Source organism: Mesoplodon bidens, assembly GCF_964165515.1.
Source record: "Mesoplodon bidens genome assembly, chromosome: 5".
In the NCBI taxonomy this organism is placed as follows: Eukaryota; Metazoa; Chordata; class Mammalia; order Artiodactyla; family Ziphiidae; genus Mesoplodon; species Mesoplodon bidens.
This window is the reverse complement of record NC_138161.1, coordinates 9,243,336-9,264,781: the sequence shown is the minus strand read 5'-3', so window position 1 is coordinate 9,264,781 and position 21,446 is coordinate 9,243,336. Positions and strand designations below refer to the sequence as shown.

At 51.0% G+C, this 21,446-nt stretch overlaps 1 protein-coding gene and 1 long non-coding RNA gene across 2 annotated transcripts in view; one reads left to right on the top strand and one right to left on the bottom strand.

Annotated features, from left to right (window-relative positions):
• Window positions 1-455: 455 nt before the first annotated feature.
• On the bottom strand, window positions 456-19,172 carry LOC308617779. The gene is made up of 3 exons (XR_014015932.1): window positions 19,028-19,172; window positions 1,921-2,024; window positions 456-886 (listed from the first exon to the last, which is right to left on the bottom strand). It is a non-coding gene; the product is annotated as an uncharacterized lncRNA (long non-coding RNA).
• Window positions 19,173-19,256: 84 nt separating this feature from the next.
• The window catches only part of SIM2 (SIM bHLH transcription factor 2), a gene marked incomplete at its 3' end in the record, with an annotated part of 45,874 nt that continues 43,684 nt past the window's right edge, over window positions 19,257-21,446 (top strand). Inside the window, exon 1 of the mRNA XM_081235160.1 lies at window positions 19,257-20,035. Coding sequence (XP_081091286.1) covers window positions 19,861-20,035 — 175 coding nt within the window. The 5' untranslated portion in view covers window positions 19,257-19,860. The remainder of the gene's footprint in view (window positions 20,036-21,446) is intronic.

Here is a 21,446-nt window from a genome sequence, read left to right as displayed (position 1 = left end):
GAGACAACAGCAGATAATTGCTTGCCCTTCCTGGCCCCTCCCACCCCCCCACCCAGCCTGTTCCAAGTAGAGTGGTTACATACAGCCTCTCCTGAGATGTCTCACAGGGCCACGCAGCCGTATCCCCTAAGAAACTGTGGCCATTTGCCTGTGATTCCTTCCCTCCCTTTCTGCCTCACTCCCCTTTCTCCCTCATTCTGGCTTCCTTGGGATTGCACTACTACGCCCCACCCCAAAAAAGTATTAGCACACAAGCTTTGCTGCAGGCTCCATTTTCTAGGGCTCCCAGACAGGCCTTGCCCCAGCAGACGGGCATCCTGCAGCAGAGTGGTGAGGGGCTGCACACTGGGATGTAAACTACAATCTTATCCATTTCCTGGAATGGGTGTTTGAGGCATAGTCAGTTATATTCGTTTCCTAGGACTGCTGTAACAAATTACCACAAACTGGATGGCTTAAAATAACCAAAATTTATTCTCTCACAGTTCTGGAGGCCAGAAGTCTGAGATCAAGGTACTGGCAGGGCTGTACTCCCTCCCCAGGCTCTGGGGGGGAAGCCTTCCTTTCCTCTTCTAGCTTCTGGTAGCTGTTGGCACTTCTGCGCGCTCCTTGGCTTGTGGCTGCATCCCTCCATCTTTGCATCACGTCTCCTCTGTGCATCTGCCTAGTCTCCATCTGCATACCTCCTGTAAGGACACCTGTGATGGTGTTTAGGGCCTGCCTGGATGATCCAGGACGATCGCCTCATCTCAGGATCCCCAACTTAATCACATCTGCAAAGTCCTTTTTCCAAACAAGGTCTCATTCACAGGTTCCAGGGATTAGGCTGTCGACATATCTTGAGGGCGGCGGGCACTTTCCAATTGACCGTACCATCCTCACTCTCCTGGTTGGAATATGCAGTAGAGAGAAAGAAAAAAAAAATCAAGTGAAACGCTAACTTTACCACCAAACAGTCCTAGGGAGAGAGAAGCATGAGCAGGAAAAAAGCGCTAATGTTTCCATTTCTGGTACTGACTGGGGCACAGGAGAGACCCCACTTTCAATCTTCATGTCAACATGTGTTATTTCTTCCTCGAGAGAAACAAAACTGAATAATCCAGCATCGCCGAGTGGAACAGCTCACAAGTGGAAGAGCCGGGGTTGGCTGCAAGCCCCTGGCCCGTGGCAATGAGACGTACCCACCCAGCCCCTCTCTGGCCTCCCGCCAGCTCTTTTTGGCTCCTTTGGGCCAAAAAAGCCCGCAGCCCAGCCATAGCTGGAGTGGAACTCCAGTCAGTGGCCCCATTTAAAACCCATCTGTGAAAGGCTCATAAATCACACCCTCGGAAAACTCACTCCTCATTGTAACTCAGCAGAGAACAGCTCTGTTCAGAGATTTAAATAAATGTGAATGTGTAGTCAGTTGGTTGTTTTTTCAGCGGGGGCTTCTACGTAGGAGGATTTTGCATCATAATCTTTCAGCTGTTCATGTTAATAAGGCCAGGGATAATTACAGGCCTTTCTCCAAATGTAGCAGTCTCTATTGTCAGATTAAGCAAGTGGCCGATGAACACTTTTAGTGTGATTTCAGGGGAGCCAGCAAGGCTTAGAACCCCAATACCTCTCCCCTCTGGCCTTGAAAAACAACTAGGTCAATGTCCCAAATTCTACAATTAGAGCTTCCTTCCTTTGGACCTGCCCAGGGTCAAAGCGCTAAGATCGCTGGAAGGGGCCACACTTTTAAGCAGGGTTCACGTATACATTTATCCTAGCATTTTCTCAGAGCAAGGGTTATGGTGGGAATGCAGGATAATCCACTGGATGGGACAGGGAGACACAATTAAGGGGAAGGTGAATGATCACATGCAGGGTTGAATCCTGGAGAAGGTCCCTTGTGCTTCTCATTTTACAGTTGAACTAAATGTATTAAGTGCGTACCTTGTGTCCAGGGATACGATCTTCCTTATAGGTGATCTCATTTAATCCTCACATCCACCTGTGGGGTAGGCACCAAAGCTCCTCCATTTATAAGTCTGTTTGTTCTCACCTAAAGTGACACCAAACAAGTTACCAAAGTGTATATGTCTGTGTCAAGTTAAGTTTCACAAAAGAACTGTCTCCAGACCCTGAGAAACTAGTGCTTTGGGGCTGGCTTGCTTCACAACAAGATCTCAGACACGACATATTTCTGGAGATGGAAGAGATCTCCAGAGCTGCCACAAAATAGACAGACAGACATGCAGACAAAGGAAAGCTGAGTCTGAGAGGGGGCAGGGAAGAAAGGAGGGAGGTGGGGTTCTCCAGGTTTCTGTGACCAGAAGCTGAGCAGGCATCGCCAAGAACTAGGACAGGAGTGGTCAGGAGCTGGCTGAGAGGCCAGGAGGGAGATAGGGCTGCAGTAACCAGGTATCTGCATGGCGGGAACTGGCCTGAACCTATGGCAACAGGGAGGCGGTGGAGCTGTCCTGAGGCAGAATCCCGCAGGGGGACCGAAATCTGAGCTTCTTACTCTACGAAAAAATCTTTGAAGGATTCTGGGGTGAACTGTATGGAAAAGAGGGGGCTTTAGCATCTACGGGTAAAAGGAGATGTAGACCCTCTTTGGAGGAAAGGCTTCTCAAGTTAGTGTGCAGGAATCCCACAAATTAAAATCAAGCACAACCTCACGAACAAAAATCAACAAATACTTGGGAAGGCAAGTCACTGTGAACAAAAGCTAACAGAAACAAGAAACAGCAGCTGTAGGTCCCCAAGGACTACAGATGTTTCTATTGTAGCAACAGCATGCAGAACTGGGAAGTATAAAACATCTGAAGAATGGATACACGTATAATGTATGAATAAACAACAGGAAAACATTAGGCATCAATGGGTAGAATCAGGGAGAAAAACAAATCGAACTTTTAAAAATTAATAACAAAACTGTTGGAGAAAAGCGCAATGGATATAAATACTGAAGAAGTCACCCTTTTATGTATTATTCACCAGTGGAGGGAGTTCTCATTTAAATTTGCATCTAGTACTTTGGCAGTCACTTTTTTATATTCTTTGCAAAATTCACACAGATGATTGATTATTTTTAATACAACAAATGTTTCTGTACCAATGGAAGAAAACCCTCAATGGATAAGTTAAACAGTAGATTACACTGTTAAAGAGAGAATTCATGAACTGGAAAATATAGCTGAATAACTTATCCAGAATACAGCACAGAGAAAGAGAGAAAGATATGAAAAAGTATAAAAGATATGGAAAAAGAACAAGAAGATCTAGCAAAGAGCTTGGCAAACTATGGCCTGTGTGTCAAATTCATCCAGCCACCTGTTTTTGTAAATAAAGTTTTATTGGAACCACCACACTCATTTGATTGTGTATTGCCTATGGCTTTTTTTACAATACGATAGAGCTGAGTAGTTGTGACAGAGACCATATGGCCTCCAAAGCCTAAAATATTTACTCACTGGTTTTTTACAGAAAAAAAAAATTGCCCCTGGACTAGTACATACATGACTGGGAACCCAGGAGGAAAATTTGGAGAGAAAGGAAGAAAGGTAATATTTTAAAAGAGGATGACTAAATTTTCCAGAACTATTTAAAACATGTAGCCACATCGCCAGAGAGTACAACATATTCCAAGCAGGATAAATAAAAAGAGTCATGCTTGCATTACCGGTTGAATTTTGTCCCTCAAAAAGATACATCCAAGTCCTCATCCTCAGTACCTGTGAATATGACGTTATTTGGAAATAGGGTCTTTGCAAATGTAATCAAGTTAAGAATTTTTTCTTAAGGCCATGCCACACAGCATGTGGGATCTTCATTTCCCCGACAGGGATTGAAACTTCGCTCCCTGCATAGAAAACGTGGAGTCTTAACCACTGAGTGCCAGGGAAGTCCCAAGATAAGGATCTTGAGTGAGATCATCCTGAATTTGAGATGGGCCCTAAATTCAATTGTTAGTGTCTTACAAAGAAAAAGGAGAAAGAGTTATCAAATAACTTTGATAATTTTGTGGATTTTTTTTCCTTTAGATACCTGTTGTATTTTTATTTGATGATCTAGTCCTTCTAGCCCCTGGAGACTCTTTACAGATCTTTTAAAAGTACGCTTCTTTTCGAAATGCTTTTGTCTCCAAATCTTCCATTTATAGAGGCCCTGGACTCAGAGACAACAGGCAGAGTAGAAGGTGGGAGCAGGACCCTGGATGGAAAGGAGAATTAAGTGAACATCTATATGCTGAGCAGCCAAGTTCTCCCACTCAGTTCCCAGAACACTGGAATGAGGTGTTTTTTCCCCAGGAAAGAAATGGGAGGATTTGACCAAAAAGAAACTAAATGGCCCCAGTTAAAACACTTACAGATACTCATAGTTGGGGACCCCAGTGAAAAAACCAGATAGCCTCTCAATCACCCCACAGGGAAGCCCAGATGCCCACATGTCCTTCCAAACTGCTTAGAGCTTCCAATCAGACCCATTCTCTGACCTGTGGACAGGCCAAGATCTTTCCCTTGTCTTTGTTTGTTTGCTTGTTTGCTTTGCTTTCTGTTCTTGTTCTATGATCTGTTGCATGTTAGACACCATCCTCTAACATCATGTTACAGACTTTTTTTCCCTAGCATTCTAACATGACCTGGCCTCTAACGTGATAGGTAGAAAACAAACAAACTGAAAAAAAAGACATATGTGGGCAGTAGAATCAGAGCAGCAAATAGTGTAGCCCCAAATTCCGAGAACTTCAGCAAGTGACCTTATTTGGATATGTAATTAGTTGTTATCTTGAGATAAGATTATCCTGATTCAGGGTGGGCCCTAAATTCAATGACTGGCATCCTTTTTTTTTTTTTTTTGCTGTACGCGGGCCTCTCACCGTTGCGGCCTCTCCCATTGCGGAGCACAGGCTCCGGACACGCAGGCTCAGCGGCCATGGCTTACGGGCCCAGCCGCTCCGCAGCATGTGGGATCTTCCCGGACTGGGGCATGAACCCGTGTCCCCTGCATCGGCAGGCAGACTCTCAACCACTGCGCCACCAGGGAAGCCCAATGACTGGTATCCTTATAGGAAGAGACAAGGACACAGAGACACACAGGAAGACCATATGACAACAGAGCCAGAGATTGGAGTGATGCAACCACAAATCCAGGAATGCTTTGGGTCACCAGAAGATAGAAGAAGCATGGAAGGATTCTTCCCTAGAGCCTTCAGAGGGAGCATGGCCCTGATGACACCTTGATTCCTGACCTCCAGAACTATGGGAGAATAAATTTCTGTTGTTTTTAAGCCACCAAGTTTGTGGTGATTTGTTATGGCAGTGCTAGGAAACTAATACAAGCCATGCTGCTAGAGATGCAAAGGTTAGAATCCAAGGCCTGCCAGAGAGGAGGAGCCTTGAGGCTTTAAAAGCATTTGACTGGGATCTCAGGACTATACCCTGAGAGAAAGGGAAATCAGATTTAGTCTGAACACCAGACTAAATCTCAAGGGTGAACAATGCAGAAACATGCATATGAACCATGTGGAACTTAGTGTAAAAATCTAACATAGGTATAACTGGAATGCAGACAAGATGATGGAGGGGACAAAAAGAAGTGATAATTGAAGATTTACTAGCTGACAATTTTCCAAAATGACAAAAGACATTAAACCACAGAGTCAAGCAGGATAAATAAAAAGAAAATTGTTTCTAGGCAAATCAGTAAAACTAATGGAAACCAAAGACAAAAAAAAATCTTAAAAGCAGCTAGAGAAAAGAAAAAATACATGACATTCCAAGGAGCAACAATGAGACCAACAACTGACTTTTCAACAGGAACAATAGAAGCCAGAAGACAATGAAATAGGAAGGAAACTGCTCAATCTGCAGGAAAAGGGGTATCTATTAAAAACCTGCAGCAAACATGATATTTAATGCTGAAGTCAAGCTTTCCTCGTGAGACCAGAAATGAGGAAAGGATGTCTGTTCTAACGACTTCTCCTCCAAATTGCATTGGAGGTCTAGTCAGCACCATAAGGCAATAAACAAATAAAATAAAAGATATGGTGATTGTGAAGCAAGAAATAAAATTGTGATTATTTGCAGACAACATGGCATGTTCTTCGGACAACTTGGTAGAAAAGCCCTCTCATCTATCCCTGTTGCAGGTATAGAGTGTGTCCTGGAGCAGAGATTATAATTCTTTGGGGCTGCCCACAGGCTGTGGGAAGGAGATATGCCTGGCTTGACTTAGCTGCCTCTGGCCAGGTCAGACTGTATCAGTGTCGGGGCAGGCAGGAGGGGGAAACAGCAGCTTGTGGGCTGCATGCAGGCGCACTAAGCCCCACAGCGGGGCCCTTGGACACCTGTGAAGGTCTGTACTCACCTTGAAAGCATCCTCACAAGTGGGGTGCGGGGAGTGACATTAAACAGCGACACAAAAACATGATGACCAGTTGAGAGAGAGACCACAGAAAAAAGAAAAGTTTTATATGTTAATACCTTCAATGTCACTTTTTTTTCTGTTTTTGAAGAAACCTCACATTTTCATTTTACCTTGGGCCCTGCAAATTATGTAGATGGCCCTGCTTCCCTTTATACCTCAAGGCACAGCTTAGACCAGCTAAAATCTCAGTGATAACAGAAGGGGAGGGGAAAGGAGACGCTGAGGGAAACACATGTGAGACTGTCCTCTTGAGTAGGTCAGAAGATCACAGAACTGGCTGAGTCCCCTTTGTAGCTCCTGGCTTTCATGTATAATGCACTCCTGAGACCATGCACTGGGGTCAAACCTGAGAGGTTGGAATAGCAGATGTACCGTTGGAGAAAAATTCTTATAAGATCCTAACTTACACTTTCTCCTTTAGATATATTTTTAAATTTGTAAATAGTTTGGTATTGGGGTGGGATGAACTGGGAAATTGGGGCTGACATACATACACTACTATGTATAAAATAGATAACTAACGAGAACCTACTGTATAGCACAGGGAACTCTACTCAGTGCTCTGACCTAAAAGGGAAGAAAATCCAAAAAAGAGGGGATGTATGTATAAGTATGGCTGATTCACTTTGCTGTATAGCAGAAACTAACACAACAGTGTAAAGCGACTATACTCTAATTAAAAAATATTTTAATAATTAAATAAATAAAAATAGTTTGGTATTTGTAAATAATTTGGTCTCTTTCTAAAAGATAAGAAGCTTTTTTTTAAAAAAAGGTTAACTACAATATCATTATCATACCCTAAAAAAGGAACACAACCTTCTGAAGCTGTACTATGGGCCAGCAGGGACCACCACTAGGCAACAGTTCAGAAAGGTCCTTCATCAGCTAATGCACCTGAGGCCCAGTGTGATGGGTTATGTACAGTACGTGAGCAGACAATACACAAAATCAAATGCATGCATCTGTGCTCAGCTAGAGAGTCCTTCTGTCTGCAGTGACCTCAGGGCACCTGCAAATGGCAGCTGAGATATTATCCCTCTGGAAGCACAGGCATCTCCTCTCTACATAGAACGTCCCAATTTCCTACCAACACTCAAGGAGGAAAATTGGGTAGACATGGAGACCCCTGCGGATATTCACTTCCTTAGTCCAAGTAATTGACATTCAACCTATGTATCTTTCAACTCAGAATATCTAGGGACATGCAAGTATTTCGTTTGTTTTATGGTCATTGCTATAGCCTTTTGGCATTTGACATTGTGAGTTGAACTCATGTTTAATGCATGAACTCGGGGAAAGTTTGATAGATAGGATAGATTGCTAATATGTTTAAGGAATCGCTTACAATTACTAGGCTAGACTCAAAACAGCAGAAACTCTCTCCAAATAAATGTGCAAGTAGCAAGTCTTCTACAAACTGTAGCAAGTCTTCTACAAACTGAATAACTCAGCAAGCACTCGACCTGAAAGGAAAGCTCTCGGAGCAAGTAATCTTGGCTTTGGCTCATGTTCCTTCTGACCCATTAAGTTATACAAGGGCATCAGTCACTGAAAGCTAAAATTAACACTTACGGGTCTTGCCAGAGAGCTCTGATACCTCCAGTGGGAACTTTCCATGTGCTTGTGACAGACCAACATCCACTGGCGTTGCCATGGGGAAAAAATAAGAATTGAATTTCCTGCCTTGGTTTTTCCAGCAACTGACAAGTGGGTAGTCTGCTTGGCCTTTGGTGATAACTCTGCTTTGGTAACACTGACTCAACAAATACTTATTGGCCACCCACTACATGCCCAGTATGATGCTGGGTGCTGGGGGTAAAGAGGTACACAGGACAGACAAAGCATGCACCCCAGATCCAGAAGATCTGGGCCCCTAGACCAGCCTCAGTACTCATTGGCCATGTGGTTTGGGGCCAAGTCTCAAAAATCAAGTAGATTCTAGGCCCTGGAAGAGTTCCTAGTGAAAGTAACACTCCACACCAAGTGCGTAAGAGCTGGATTAAATCCCAGCTCTGTCCATTACCAGCTGTGTGGCATGAGCCTGTGGTCATTTAGAAATGGCCAGAAAGGAAGAAGCAGCAGTTGGGAGTGGGTGAGTGAAAGGAAGATCTGAGGGAAACTGCTTGGTTATAATTTCTTCTTTTCTTTAATCAGAGTGTAACTTTCACATAGTTAAATATTATAACTTACACAAGTCTTAAGTATGGGGCTTGATGAATTTTTCACATGAATCTCATGTAACCACAACCCAGATCAAGATACAGAACATTTCCAACACCCAGCAGGTATAATTTTTAAAGTGAAAATACCAAAACCCAAATCTCAGGACCTCTGATAGGTTACCACAATCAGTGCTACCAGCCACAGAGCTGATTTCTGACTAGTGGAGATGAGCTTATAGTCTCATTCTTCTGGTGACCAAGAGCACTACTTATAAACTAGTCTGCTGGACGTGGGCATACAGATGAAGCCCATAAATATGACTTAGAACAGAGTTTTAACGTGTACTAAGCTAACTGGCCGACCCAAGGATGAAATCTACACTCTTGCCCGCTCCTTACCGCCAAACTCAAATGTACTAGTTACCCAGGTCAGGTTTTCCTTGTTATAAAATTTATTAAATATTTATCATAAACTTGTTGCAAGGCAAAAATAAAAGTTAGAGGCATGTTATTCATTACAGCCAAAAGGTGGAAACAACTCAAATGACCATCAACAAATGAATGGATAAAGAAAATGCGGTATATCCATACAATGGAATATTATTTGGCCGTAAAAAGGAATGAAGTCCCAATACATCCCACAACCTGGATGAGCTGTGAAAACATCATGCTAAGTGAAAGAAGCCGGACACATAAGACCACATACCATAGGATTCTATTCATATGAAAGCCCAGAATAGGGAAATCCAGAGACAAAGTAGATTAGTGGCTGCTTGGGACTGGTGATAGGAGTTGGAGGATAGGGAGTGAACAGCTAATGGGGTTCCTTTTTGAGGTGATGAAAATGTTCTAAAACTGACTGTGAGGATGATTGCACGTATCTCTGGACACACTAAAAACCACTGAATTGTACACTTCAAATGGGTGAATTGTATGGTACATGACTTCAGTTAAAATTCACAGCCTCCTTAGGAGGTAGCTTCTATCCCCAATGTACAGATCACAGAACTCAGGGTTAAAGAGAAGCCAAACTAGATTTGACACCAAATCTTGCCCTCTTAACCACTGTGCAAATACTCATTTAAAAAAGGCATTTTTCACATTAGAAATGATTTCCATAGGACATCGTTTCTTATCTCTTAGTTGATGAGAAATAGAATTACTAGCTCAAAAGCTGTGAACATTTCTAAGAACCTTGATACACATTAGAAGGCCAGATTCTCAGTCAAAGTCATCATCAGGATGGAGAATGCCTCCAGGGCAGGGACTCACTTTTATCATGCGAATGCCTGGCTCTGCGCCTGGCGCACTGTGGCCACCCAGGGATATCTCCTGAATGAGTAACAGCATGTGTGCAAGCAGGAGAGCGGGAGGACTCCCCAGTGCAAAGAACTGCACTCCTTTTGTACATAATGTACAAGCTCCTAAGTGAGGCCAGCTCTAGACTACACATGAATAATGAGCGCCTGGAACATTCAGCCCTCCATCTGTCTGCTTTGGCCACCTTCACACGCCAGGTGACTCACCACACGGTCCCCTGATTTAGTTGACTGCGAAGAGGTCGAAAATAACTTAATAAGTTACACCAAGGTGCATCTGGGTGACCACACACGGGGTTGGAAATTACATCTATTCTTTTAGGTAGTAGTTCAATGGGAACATTTTTCAGCAAGTGCAACTGTTTCTGTTTGGATTATTTAATAACTTCCCTAGTAAATGCTGATTCTCCATATAAATATTAGCAACTGACATACATAGTCACAGTCCACCAATGCCCCAAGTAAGTTAGACTATAAACCCAATGCCTTTGGAAGCTGCATTAACCAGTGCAGGCCACTAAATTGCCTTGACAAGCCCGGCCCTACTTCTCCACCAGGAAACAGCTGTACCTATATCACAACCAGCTAAAGAGGTTTGCACTGAAAAAACCTTGGGATCTCAATGAACTGCTTTTTCCTGCAGAGCAGTTTGGTGGCAAGAGGGTCTGTTGAGAATTTCACCACTCAGGTGCCAAACCACCTCATCTGACCTGTAATCAGGTGGGTCTATGTTCCAATGGGTTCATTCTTTCAGACTCTATCACATGGGGTTTTCCCCAGTCTGTACTGCCCCTTAAAAAAACCCCAAACTCTTCGGTTATTAAAGATACTCCTTTTAGTGTTACCTTACCCACATCTTGTACTATACTATTCAGGGGTCTTTAGAGGGATGGAATTATAACTTGTATTATCAATATAGGAAATACGTGGAGAAAATGCAGATGCCCCTTGGCTCATATTCCACAGGCTGCTCTCCTGTCTATGAAACTATATCAGGTCCTCCTGGCACAGTCAGAGGAAGGCTGAGAGGCAGTCTTACCCAACCAGACCTTAATGATTTTATTTATTGCACATGGCCTAAAAACATGTTTCAACATAACTTGCCATAATTTTTCTGGTGATTTCTATGAATCACTTTTTAATTATGAATTATGTTTTTTAGAGACACTCCTGAGAAATTTTACCCAAGGTTCCCTTGACAACCATCTCATAAAGTATCTAAAGTGAAGCTGCTTCCACAACCAATGCAGAAAATGAACTTTAAAGCATACATTCCTAAAAGATCCATTAGTCATCTTTGCTGAGAATGAATCTCAGATTCACACACGCAAAGGGTCGCTGAGAAATTCAGATCCACCCACATAACTAGCAAAATACATTTACTGTCAAATAAGGTTCAAAGGATTTTTGTACAAATATAAATTTTCTAACTTCACTTGGAGCATTTTTTTCTTTTCTTCTAGCAAGGGATTTTCTCTGTGTGTCTAAATTATTGCCTTTCCACCCTCGGCTGAAAGTTTTCAGCTTTTACAGGATCTGCTATGTCCACCGCAGGAAGGATCTTTGCCTGCTGGATCAATCCAGGCCACTTAGAAATTAAAGTGTTTGTGCACGATAATGGGCACAAATTTCCATTTTGGGATTTACTTAGGAAAATCCAACTGCTGGATCTCAAACAATCAGGTAAGGTCCAAATACTCTTAAAGGACAGTTGGGCGGGGGTTAGCCTGGAAATTCTAGCACTTTCTACAGGTGCAGTTTCCCCGGCTTCCACTTTCCTTCCTTTGGCAGAGTTGACAGCTTCTGCAAAAATAACGATGTAGACATCAAGCTAAACAGAAATATAAATAGGTCAATTAGCTTTCAATGGAGCACCCTTTATGTTGCTTAAACAGGGAGGTATTTTCTGGTCAATTACTTTAAGTAGACATCAATAAACACTAAAATTATTTGTGCATGGGGAGCCATGGCGCTGGGCTTTTCCCTCCCTGGCCCCCAAAGGTCCAGGGAGCAAAGCAGACTCACACAGGCGCTTCCCAGGGCTCACTACCATGTTTAAAGTGTTCAACAAGTGTTTGAGGCTATCGCTTTCGGTCCAGACCGTGCTGAGAGCCCCAAAAGACGTGGCACCTGGCGCCTGTTGCTTCGCCAGGTCACCGGGCCACTCTCCTCCGACGGCGTTCACCACCGCCCATTTCTTTCCCCACGCCGTCTTGTATTTATTCAAAAGTTAGATTTCGCAATAAACTCTTCCAAGTATCCACCTTCCCCCGCCCCCCACGCCCTGCTCAGGGCCCGGCAATTGGTAGTAACGCTTCAAAATGAAATGCAAGATTGAAAGGAAGTCTCACGCCACCATAATAAAGCGGTTTAATGAGCTTCGATCTTGGGAACGGCGTAGCATTTGCACAACTCCATGAAGCCACGCGCACACTCACACCCTGACCACCCCTCCCGTAAAAGGGAAAGCGAAGACAAAGTGCATGCCCCTGAACGTGAAAATCTGCCTGGCCCCCGAAGGCTCACCCTGCCTGGTTCAAAAGCTTCTGGGAGAGAAGCACAGAGAATTCCGTAGTCAGATTAAATAATGTCTTTGTCTACACCCGCTGGGCGAAAAGAACCTTGGTGCTATAACCAAGATTATTTCGTTTCCGCTCTCTAAAAAATGAAGACGGTGCTGGAGTTGGGGCCAAAAATATTCATAAGCCACACAGTTTGAATCCACCCTGTAGTTTATCAGCTAACCGATACTTTTGCCAGGGAAAATATTCTTGAATTGAGGAAAAGTGTTAAATTTAAAATTCTCCTTTTATACGAAAACGTGCGCTACCCCGTGCCTCCTCCTCCAGGGTATTTGCTCTGGCACCTAAAAGGAATTCTGTCGTGGGGCAGTTAAGAGGAGGAGAAGAACGGCGGAGGGGAGCTGGACCTTCTTCCTCGATCTGGGAACCACGCCGGATCTCCCTCCAAGAAAGCTGAGCCACCAGCGTGAGAACTCGACTCCAGATTTGGTCTAAGAGCGCGCGAGCTGGGGACGGCTCAGGGATCTTTGGCGAAGCCAAGATGAAAGTACGGGCCCCTTAATTTCCACCAGACTTCCCTTCATCCACATACACCGGCTCTCACCCACTCCCCAGACCTCACGCGGACCCCGGGTCCCTCTGGTCCCTACTTCCCACGTGGAAAGAATCTGGGGGGAGGAGCGGAGCCGAGGCCGAGCGAGTACAGGGAGCTCGGGAGACGGGCTAGCACCAGACGAGGTCCGCACGGCCCCACTCACGCAAGTGAGCGTGCCGCACACCTCCCAGCGCTCACAGCCGCGTCCGCTCCAGCTCCCCGCCCGCCTGGCTACGTGCGGACCGAGGCCCTCCGCAAGGTACCCTGCGCCCCAGCCGTGAACGGTGCGCGCACGCGTGCTCTCGAGCTCCCTACTCCCTCGTGCACTGCGCCGGCTCCGTGCGCACCGAGGCCCCTGACCCCTCCGTGTTTACTGAGCCTCTCCAGTGGCCGTGCGCGTTGCGCCCCCTTCCGCCAACCTGCCCAGGCCGCGTTTCTAACCACGCGGGCGATCCCGAGACTCTGAGAGCGCAAAAGGCGGGAACCACACCGCAAAGTCTGTCCGAAACAATCTCCTTCTGGGCCCTCACCCAGCGCGGGGAGTAGGAGTCCCGAGTCTCTTCTGCGGAATTGAGAAGACCTCTGGAGACGGGGAAGCCTAAGCTCGTCCCGTGTCTCCGAGTGGGACCCGCAGGTTTCAAAGCCGGATTTCGTCCCAGGACAGGGAGACCCGGCGAGGGGTCCCCGCCACCGCCTGCGTGCCATGCCGGATGGGGTGCGGCCCCCCTACCGGCGTGGCCCCCCGCCGCTCTGAAGTCTGGCTTTGGCGCGCCCAAAACCTCTGACGCGGGATGGCCCTCTGCTGTGTGCGTCTCCTCCTTCTCCACGGATGGAAGAGTGTGTTCCTCTCAGGAAACCCGCCTTCCATGCCAGCCCTTAAAACTAAAGAAAAAAATAACAATCTGCGCGAAGCAGGAAGATGCTCACGCCCCGGGTTGGGACGGCTGCGCGCGCTCAGGCCAGGCTGGAGGGAGCCGATCCAGCCGCCCCGCCTGCCCGCTGGCCTTTCTTTAACTTTCTCTACTAAACCGCGAATGAATTAGCGTACCTCTTCCTACAGATTTGTTTAGATTAGGGAGGTTTCCCTCAATGTTCGCTTTACTTTGCGAACATTATATTAATAATTATATTAATTAAATAAAACGAGTTTGTGTCTTTAAAGCACTGTAACAGCCCTATATTATAGTCAGCCTTACATTAAGGGTTGGCTGCTACTATTATTACCTGCTAGAAAAAGAAAATTAAGTCTATCATGTTTGTGCTTTCTTTGATGTGCAGAAATATGTGTCTCTGGTGGGTAGATTTTTTTTTTTTAAGGACAAGTTTTGGTTGATGTTTTTGAAAGGCGGTTTCAGCGCCGTCGTTAATGAACTGATTGGTTTTCGGATTTCAAGGCGGCATGTCATTGATACAACCACTGAGGAATTTCAGCGCGCACCAGACTGCAGAGACTCCTCCAGCTCAAGGGTTTGCAGACACGGTCGCGGGCTCGCTGGAGGCGAAAAGCGAGGTTTTGCCGGGGAGCGGATGGGCTGCCTCTCCCCGAACCAGGACTTTGAGGCGATGTTTCTGTTAAGCCGGAGCGAGAGCACTCTGGGAGCGGGCTGCGGAGGCTTCGTGCCGCCGGCTCGTAGAAGGGTCGCAGGAGGTCGGCGCAGGACACTCGGCTCCCCTCTCCTTCGGCCCGGATTCCTGGCCGGTCCCTGAGCGCCGCTCCTGGGCGCCGGGCGCTGCGTGCGCTCCAACAGAATCCTCGCTCTCTCCGGAGGACGCTGGATGTGTGTGCACGGGGAGGGGTGCCAAAGTCCCGGGCAGCTTCTCAGAGACGGGGGTGAAAGCGGAACTGGGGCTGGGAGACAGCGAAGGAGTGCAGAGGAAAGGGCTGCCCTCTCACCACCGCCCCCCCCGCCCCCTAGGTAAAATTAGAAGAAACGTGTGGCCGTTTCCCCAAACCTGGCGCGGCTTCAGTGGCTCCCTCTGTGGCCCTCGCTGGGGACTGTGCTAATCACTATCATTAATTACCAGTGACACTGATTTGGATCCCTAAATGCATCGCCTTGAGTGAGGGAGAGAAGTAGGCAGGAGGCACTGCCCCGGAGGGCCCCCTCAAGCCCGCAATCCCAGAACCCGAAGTCGTCCCGGACAACCAAGTCCGAGAAGGACTGCGCTCTTTTCGGAATCCCAGGAGCAGAGTCAGCCTCGAGGAGGCCGGGATAGGCGATTGGGAGGTGGGAATGATCCCCCACTGGGTGGCGCCTCCTTCCTTCCCCTCCCCGCCCCACCCCCCCCCGCAGAGCCACTTGGGGCACCCTGCCGAGGACCGAACACACAAGCACCAAGGGACCCCAGGACCCTGTGCAGGAGGGCGGATCTGCACTAATTACTGTGATGTAATCAATCAGAGAGAAGCCGACCAACCTAAAAGCAAACACTTTCTCCTAAGGGGTAACTTCCAGTGAAATAACTTATTAAAAGCGAAACAAAACAAAAGAAAAAGAAATAAACGTCTCTCCCTCTACTAGTTAGGAACGTACTGTCTCGACCTCTCAAGGAACGAATCATTATGAAATTGCTCTGGATATCTGTAATTACTTTTATACAATGGGTAGTAATATTGTAATTGTTGTCCGAGCCTTTCTGGGAGTAGCAATGACCCCAGAAAAAGTTGATGATATCTCCACTGGTCTTACACAAGGAAAGGAGTGAAAAATCGAAGTACCTTTTCAGATAGCTCAGACCAAACGCGCCTCCCAGCCTTGAAATACTCATATTTGTGATGCTGAACCCAAGCGGGATTTTCTGAAGTAAGCACATCATGCTAATTGCCTGTGTAGACAAGAGTTTAGAAATCGAATAGGTGCACATCTCCGTAGTCCTGGGTTTTCTGTTGTCTCGGCTTGTTTGGGCGGTTGAAGTTCTCCTAAACACCACTTCAGAGGTTCCAACCCCTTCCCCCAAATCTAGTGCTAGGCCTGGGAGGAGTTCTCCCCTCCCCACCTCCTTAGGGACAAAGTCTCTGATCCCTTTCTGCCACCGCAGCAGCCCATCCCTAGTGGAACATCTGCGCGTTTTCCCCTTGATCTCACGCGAAAGTCGGTTTCCGCGGAGGATGGGCCTCAGGTAGGCGCCGGGTGCGGGCCCCGGGGAAAAACAGTTGCGGAGCATCTGACGCGGAAAATCCAAGCAGATGTGGGGCGACCGGGCCCCGCCCCTTTCCTCTTAGGGCTTCAATTTCTTCCAGATCAGTTTCCTAATGGAAAATTTCTAAGAGGTGGGGGGTATGCGGAGGCTTGCTCGTGCGCCTCGGGGTGCGCCTAGGCGCTGGGAAGCAGGACAGACTGGTGCTGGTGGCGTCCCGCAAGCGCAGCAAAAGCTTTCTGGACTCAAGGTGTCTGACCCCTCTTTCCACCTGCCCCCAGCCTCTCGTCATTCTAGATTCTGCCAACTCCTTCCGGGCCAGTAGGAGAACCGCCGTTTCTGGGTGATGCCCGGGACTGAGAGGTCTTCCGTTGCCCTATGCTTCTCCCCTGCGGGCCCGTCTCCGTGCTCTGCGCGACGTGCTCGACTTTCGACTCAAAGTGTAGACTAGGAGGTACTCCCTGCACCAGGAGCCCTGGAGCAAGGAATACGCAGTAGGTGTCCCAACCGGCGGCCACCGGCTTCTGATCCCTCCAATTAGCACGCGTTTAGTGCTTTTTCCAATTTACACAGAGCTTCTATCCTGTGGGTGTCCTAAGGGCCTCAGGCTTTCCCTTCGGCAGGGAGAGCCCTGGGACGACCCTATCCAAGCGCAGGGGTTCTTCCTTCGCCATTCCACGCAGACATCACTATTCTTCCCGCCTGGGGAAACCTCTAAGTTCGCGCCGAAGTACTTTGTGTTCTTTCGGTGGTGCTGTGCGGGAACCCAGGCCCATCTCCGCGCGCTGGATGTGTGTGTTGAATGGATGTGTTGGGGGGAGGGTGATAAAAGGCCCACTTGGGCGCTTGCTGGGGCACACTGTGGGCCCTAAAGTGCCCCACAGCCAAACATCTGCGAATCTTCAAACGCTCCGTTATGCTACGTCTCACACCACGCGATTCGAACCTGTCTCGCAGATGCAACAGCAGCTGCCACTGCTGAAGACCGGGTATCGAGATCTCAAGTACAATTTCCCGTGAAATCCGGGAACTTTGGTTTAAGGAACGTTTCTGTTCCTGTTACTTGTCGAGTTTCTCCCACTTCCACTTAACCATGTTTCTGCGATCTGGGTAATCCCTTTCAAGCCCAGGAGGAATTCTCCCGGGTCCATAATTGAGGATCGGAAATCGTGGGGGTGAGGGAAGCCTTAAATCCTCCCGAAGGCAGGAAGGTGCCGGAGCGCACACGGGGGCGGCCTGAGCAAGCGGCGGCGGGGCCCAGCCGGCAATCCATTCCCCGCCTGGAGCTCCTTCTCCCGGAAGCCGGGAGACCACCGCTGTCCCCGCAGCGAGGTGAGGGACTCCGGGCGGGGAAGCGGGCCGGGAGCCTTGCGTTTGGCCACTGCGTACCCGAGCCGCTCGCGCGCCCCACCCCCGACCCTCTGCGCGCACGGCTGGAAAAAGGACAGCGCTCCTGGATCCGAAACCCCAAGGAAAAGTGCTGGTTCCTACATGCGCCCGGCATTTGGTGGGGAGGCACCAACTCCGAAGCTCGCGCGGCTCGGTGGTTTCGAGCAAGGCCACGGCTGTGGGTTCCGCAGGGTGCCGGGGCACGTGAGGCCGAGCCCGGGTCTGCGCACGCTGTCCTGCCCACCGAGGGAACTACGACGCCTCCAACGCCATCGAACTTCTGACCTTCAAAGAGGTCCCTGGAAAGGGTCAGGAGCGCCTGCTGCCGACGAGGTCGCCGTAGGCCCTGCCCTCCAGACGCGGGGGAGGGAGGCGAGTACCAAGTCATTGTAATGGCAGCGAGCGCGCGGAGCCGCAGGCTCCTCCCGGGCCGGGGGAGAGAGAAGGCACCTAGAACGGAGATCCTAGCGCTGGGCCCCAAGGCTCCGGCGTCTCCCCTCCCGAGCTGACCTCCAGATCAGGCCCCCACAGCCTACAGCCTCGGCACACGTTCGAGGGACCCCAGGACCCCTCGCCCTGCGTCCACTGCGGCTGCCCTCTGACCCCGCGCGCCAGGAAGCTGGAGTCCTCCCACTGCATGCGTCCACACCGCGTCCGGAGGGTTCGGGCTTCTAGAAGGGAAGGGATGGGGGGCTACCTCGTGGCCGGGGTAGCTAGGAGGATCCTCCGGGGTTGCAGGCACCGACGGTGAGGTGGGGTATACAAGAGGACTCGAGGTCCAGGGTGGCCCTGAGGGAAGGCGCCGGGACGCCCTACGGCCGGCCGCAGTCTCCGACTGCGCCTCCCTAGCCAACTGCCTCCTGCCCCCATCACCCTGGCCACCACGAACGCTTGTCCGATGACCCTCGCTCGGTGTTCCTCGCCCTGAAGCACCCGCCCCAGCCGGCTTCCCTGAAATTCCTGCCGCACTGGATCGGGCTTCAGGGGCGGGTATATTGGGCCCAGTTCCCGCCGCTGCCCAGGGCAAGGCCTCACCGGTAGGTTCGGCTCCCCCGCCCCTCTCTCCGTCCGATCCGCGCGTCCCCGCGGCCTCCAACCCCTCTGGGGAACGCGCCGATCTCCTTTCGCTCTCCCGTTTACAGGAGAGAAAGGGCGTAAGGGTCACTTCCGAGCCCTACTCGCGCCGCTTCCTGGGGAGGGGGGTGGTCCTTCCCCTCTGGCCTCCCCCCCACCACCACCGCCACTTTCTGCTCTCGGACCTGCAAACTGGGGAGAGCGAGGGCTCGGGGCCCGCGCGGGCTCGGAGGACTCAGTCCTCCTCCGCAGGGCACTCAGGCAGCGCCCGCCCAGTACCTGAGCCGGAGCCACAGACGAGGTCTCCGCACCGCTTCCTCCCTCCCTTCCCTCCCTTCCTCCTCCGCCCCTCCCCGCCGCTCCTCTGAGCGCCCAGGTCCCGCGACCCGCTCGCCAGAGCCGGTCCCCGCCGCGCGCCCTGCGCACTCACCGCGATCTCCTCCAGGCCGGGAGCGCGCGGGTCTGTCCCGGGAGAGTCCCTGGAGGCAGCGACGTGGAGGCGCGCCTGTGACTCCGGGGCCGCGGTGGGGTCGGTAGGCGAGATTGGCCGCCCCCGCCTCCGCCGCGGTCCCTCCCCCCCTTTCTGCCCCCCCTCCCCCCCGGGCCACGGCGGCCGAGTGCTCCGCCCGAAGGCGGGTCCGCCATAAACAAACGCGGCTCGGTTGCACGTGGACCGCTGAGCTTGTGCGCCTCGCGACAGATCGCGGGCTCCGGGCGCCGCATCTCCAGGCCCAGGGAACCGCCAGGGAGGGCAGGAGAGCTCACCCGGGCCGGGCCCCAGCCGCGTCCGCTCCCCTCCCGCTCCATGGCTCCGCAGCCGCAGCCGCCCGTGCCGTCCTCCAGCCCGGAGGGGCCTCGCGGCAGCGGGTACGAACACCCGGTCAAGGACTAAACAGCACCGCCGCCTCCTCGCCGGCCACTCTCCACCCCTAAGGAAAGCCGAGGCAGGGGAGAGAAGAGGGAGAAAGGAAGAGCGAGCCGAAGCGAGCGGGAAGCCAGGGCTCGGGTCGCCGCGGGACAGTCCGGCCCGGAGGAGGCTGCGCGCGGGGCGGCGCCCCCGGTTTGCGCCGAGCTCCCGGCCCACGGCTGCAAACAGGCGTCTTGGTGCCCCTGGTCGGCCCCACGCACCTGCCCGCGGCCGGCGCCCCACGCTCACCTGGTCTGCGGGGCCCCCTTCCCCATCGCCGCCGCTGCAGCCAGAGCGGAGCTCCGCGGGCCTGGAGCACGGCCGGGTCTAATATGCCCGGAGCCGAGGCGCGATGAAGGAGAAGTCCAAGAATGCGGCCAAGACCAGGAGGGAGAAGGAAAATGGCGAGTTTTATGAGCTGGCCAAGCTGCTGCCGCTGCCGTCGGCCATCACCTCGCAGCTGGACAAGGCGTCCATCATCCGACTCACCACGAGCTACCTGAAGATGCGCGCTGTCTTTCCCGAAGGTGAGGCCGCAGGTGGGCGGCCGGGAGCGCTAGGGGGCCCAAGCGGGGAGCCAGAGCTGGCCCAGAGGGGCTGCCTGAGCCTTCCGGCCGGTGCCAAAACATCCTGGGGAGGTCGCTCCAGGAACTTCGGCTCCCCCTGGAGAGAGGGGCCAGGGTCCTGGTGCCAGAGACACAGGCCATCTTCGGGCCCAGGGCTGGGGGGTAGCGGGGGGGCGAACCAGGGATCGTTCCATGAGCGTACTAGTCCAATCTGGCCTTTCTTCTTCCTTCCTTCCTTTCATTTCTTTAACTCCCCCTTTTATTTTTTCCTTCCTACTTTCTTTCCGTGGGGGGAAAGCACAGTGCACCCGGGCCGGAGGTGAAGGGTGCTTGCTGTTCCCTGGGAGAGAGTGGAGTACACCGGGAGGCCCAGGCCCTGCAGGCCCCAGCTCCCAGCAGAGCACTTGCAGGGACTTGGGCCTCAGACTCGGGCCTCTCAGGTGGTCTCTTCTCTGCTCGCCGTTCTTGGGGCTGGGGCTCTGGAGGTCCGGGTGGGAGAGACTCACCTCAAACAGGTGAGCCGAGATGGGGCAGGAGAGAAAGGGAGGCGGTTAATTCGGAAATGGCAGGCGGGCCTGAGCATAGTCTTTTCTAGATTGGATTATAAGCCCGGAGGGGCAGGTGCCATGGTGGGCAAGGGTCGCCAGGACCCACGGGCCCAGCAGGCTCTCAGTGGTCAGAAGTGGTGGCGCACCGGGTGGGCATTCCCTGCCAGCACACGGCCTGTCGGTGACGGTAGCTGCCGGGCGGGCACCTCTGAGCTGCAGGGCTGGAGGAGGCCTGATCACCACGGCATCCCTTTTGGTGTCCCGGTGGTTCTGAACCGATCACCTTCCAACGTCTCTGTCCCCAGCCATGTTGGCTGCGGCCTGGCAGAAGGGATTAGGGCGCTTGTCTGAGACGTTCTGCTCCAGCACCCGATGGGTACCCCCCAGCCTGAAGGCCGAGGAGCCACTAGAGCTGTGGCAGCCTCTGGAGCATCAGAAGCCGGTGCACGACTAGGGAGACAACTTTAGCCACAGGGCACGGGGAGGGTCGCTGCAGAGCCGCGACAGGTGTCTCTCCAGCGCAGGGCGCCTCCATTAAGGCAGTTCCAGGCCAGGCAATCGACCTAAAGTCAGTAAACTCGACCTCTTTACGGTGGGCGCCCCTAAGCCTGTTATTTGTAATCGCCTCTGGGTCATAAACTGCCCTTTACACCACCTCCTGGGTGGAGCTCCTAGGGCCTGGCCCCCAGCGTGACCTCCAGCTCTGCAGCGTGCTGGCTGGGGAGCTGAGCGCCACTGGACAGGGAGCCGAGGGGGCCAGAAGCGGTGGCCTGTCCTCGCCAGAGCCTTCCAGCTGTGCTGTGTGGCCAGGCGGGCACTTTCCT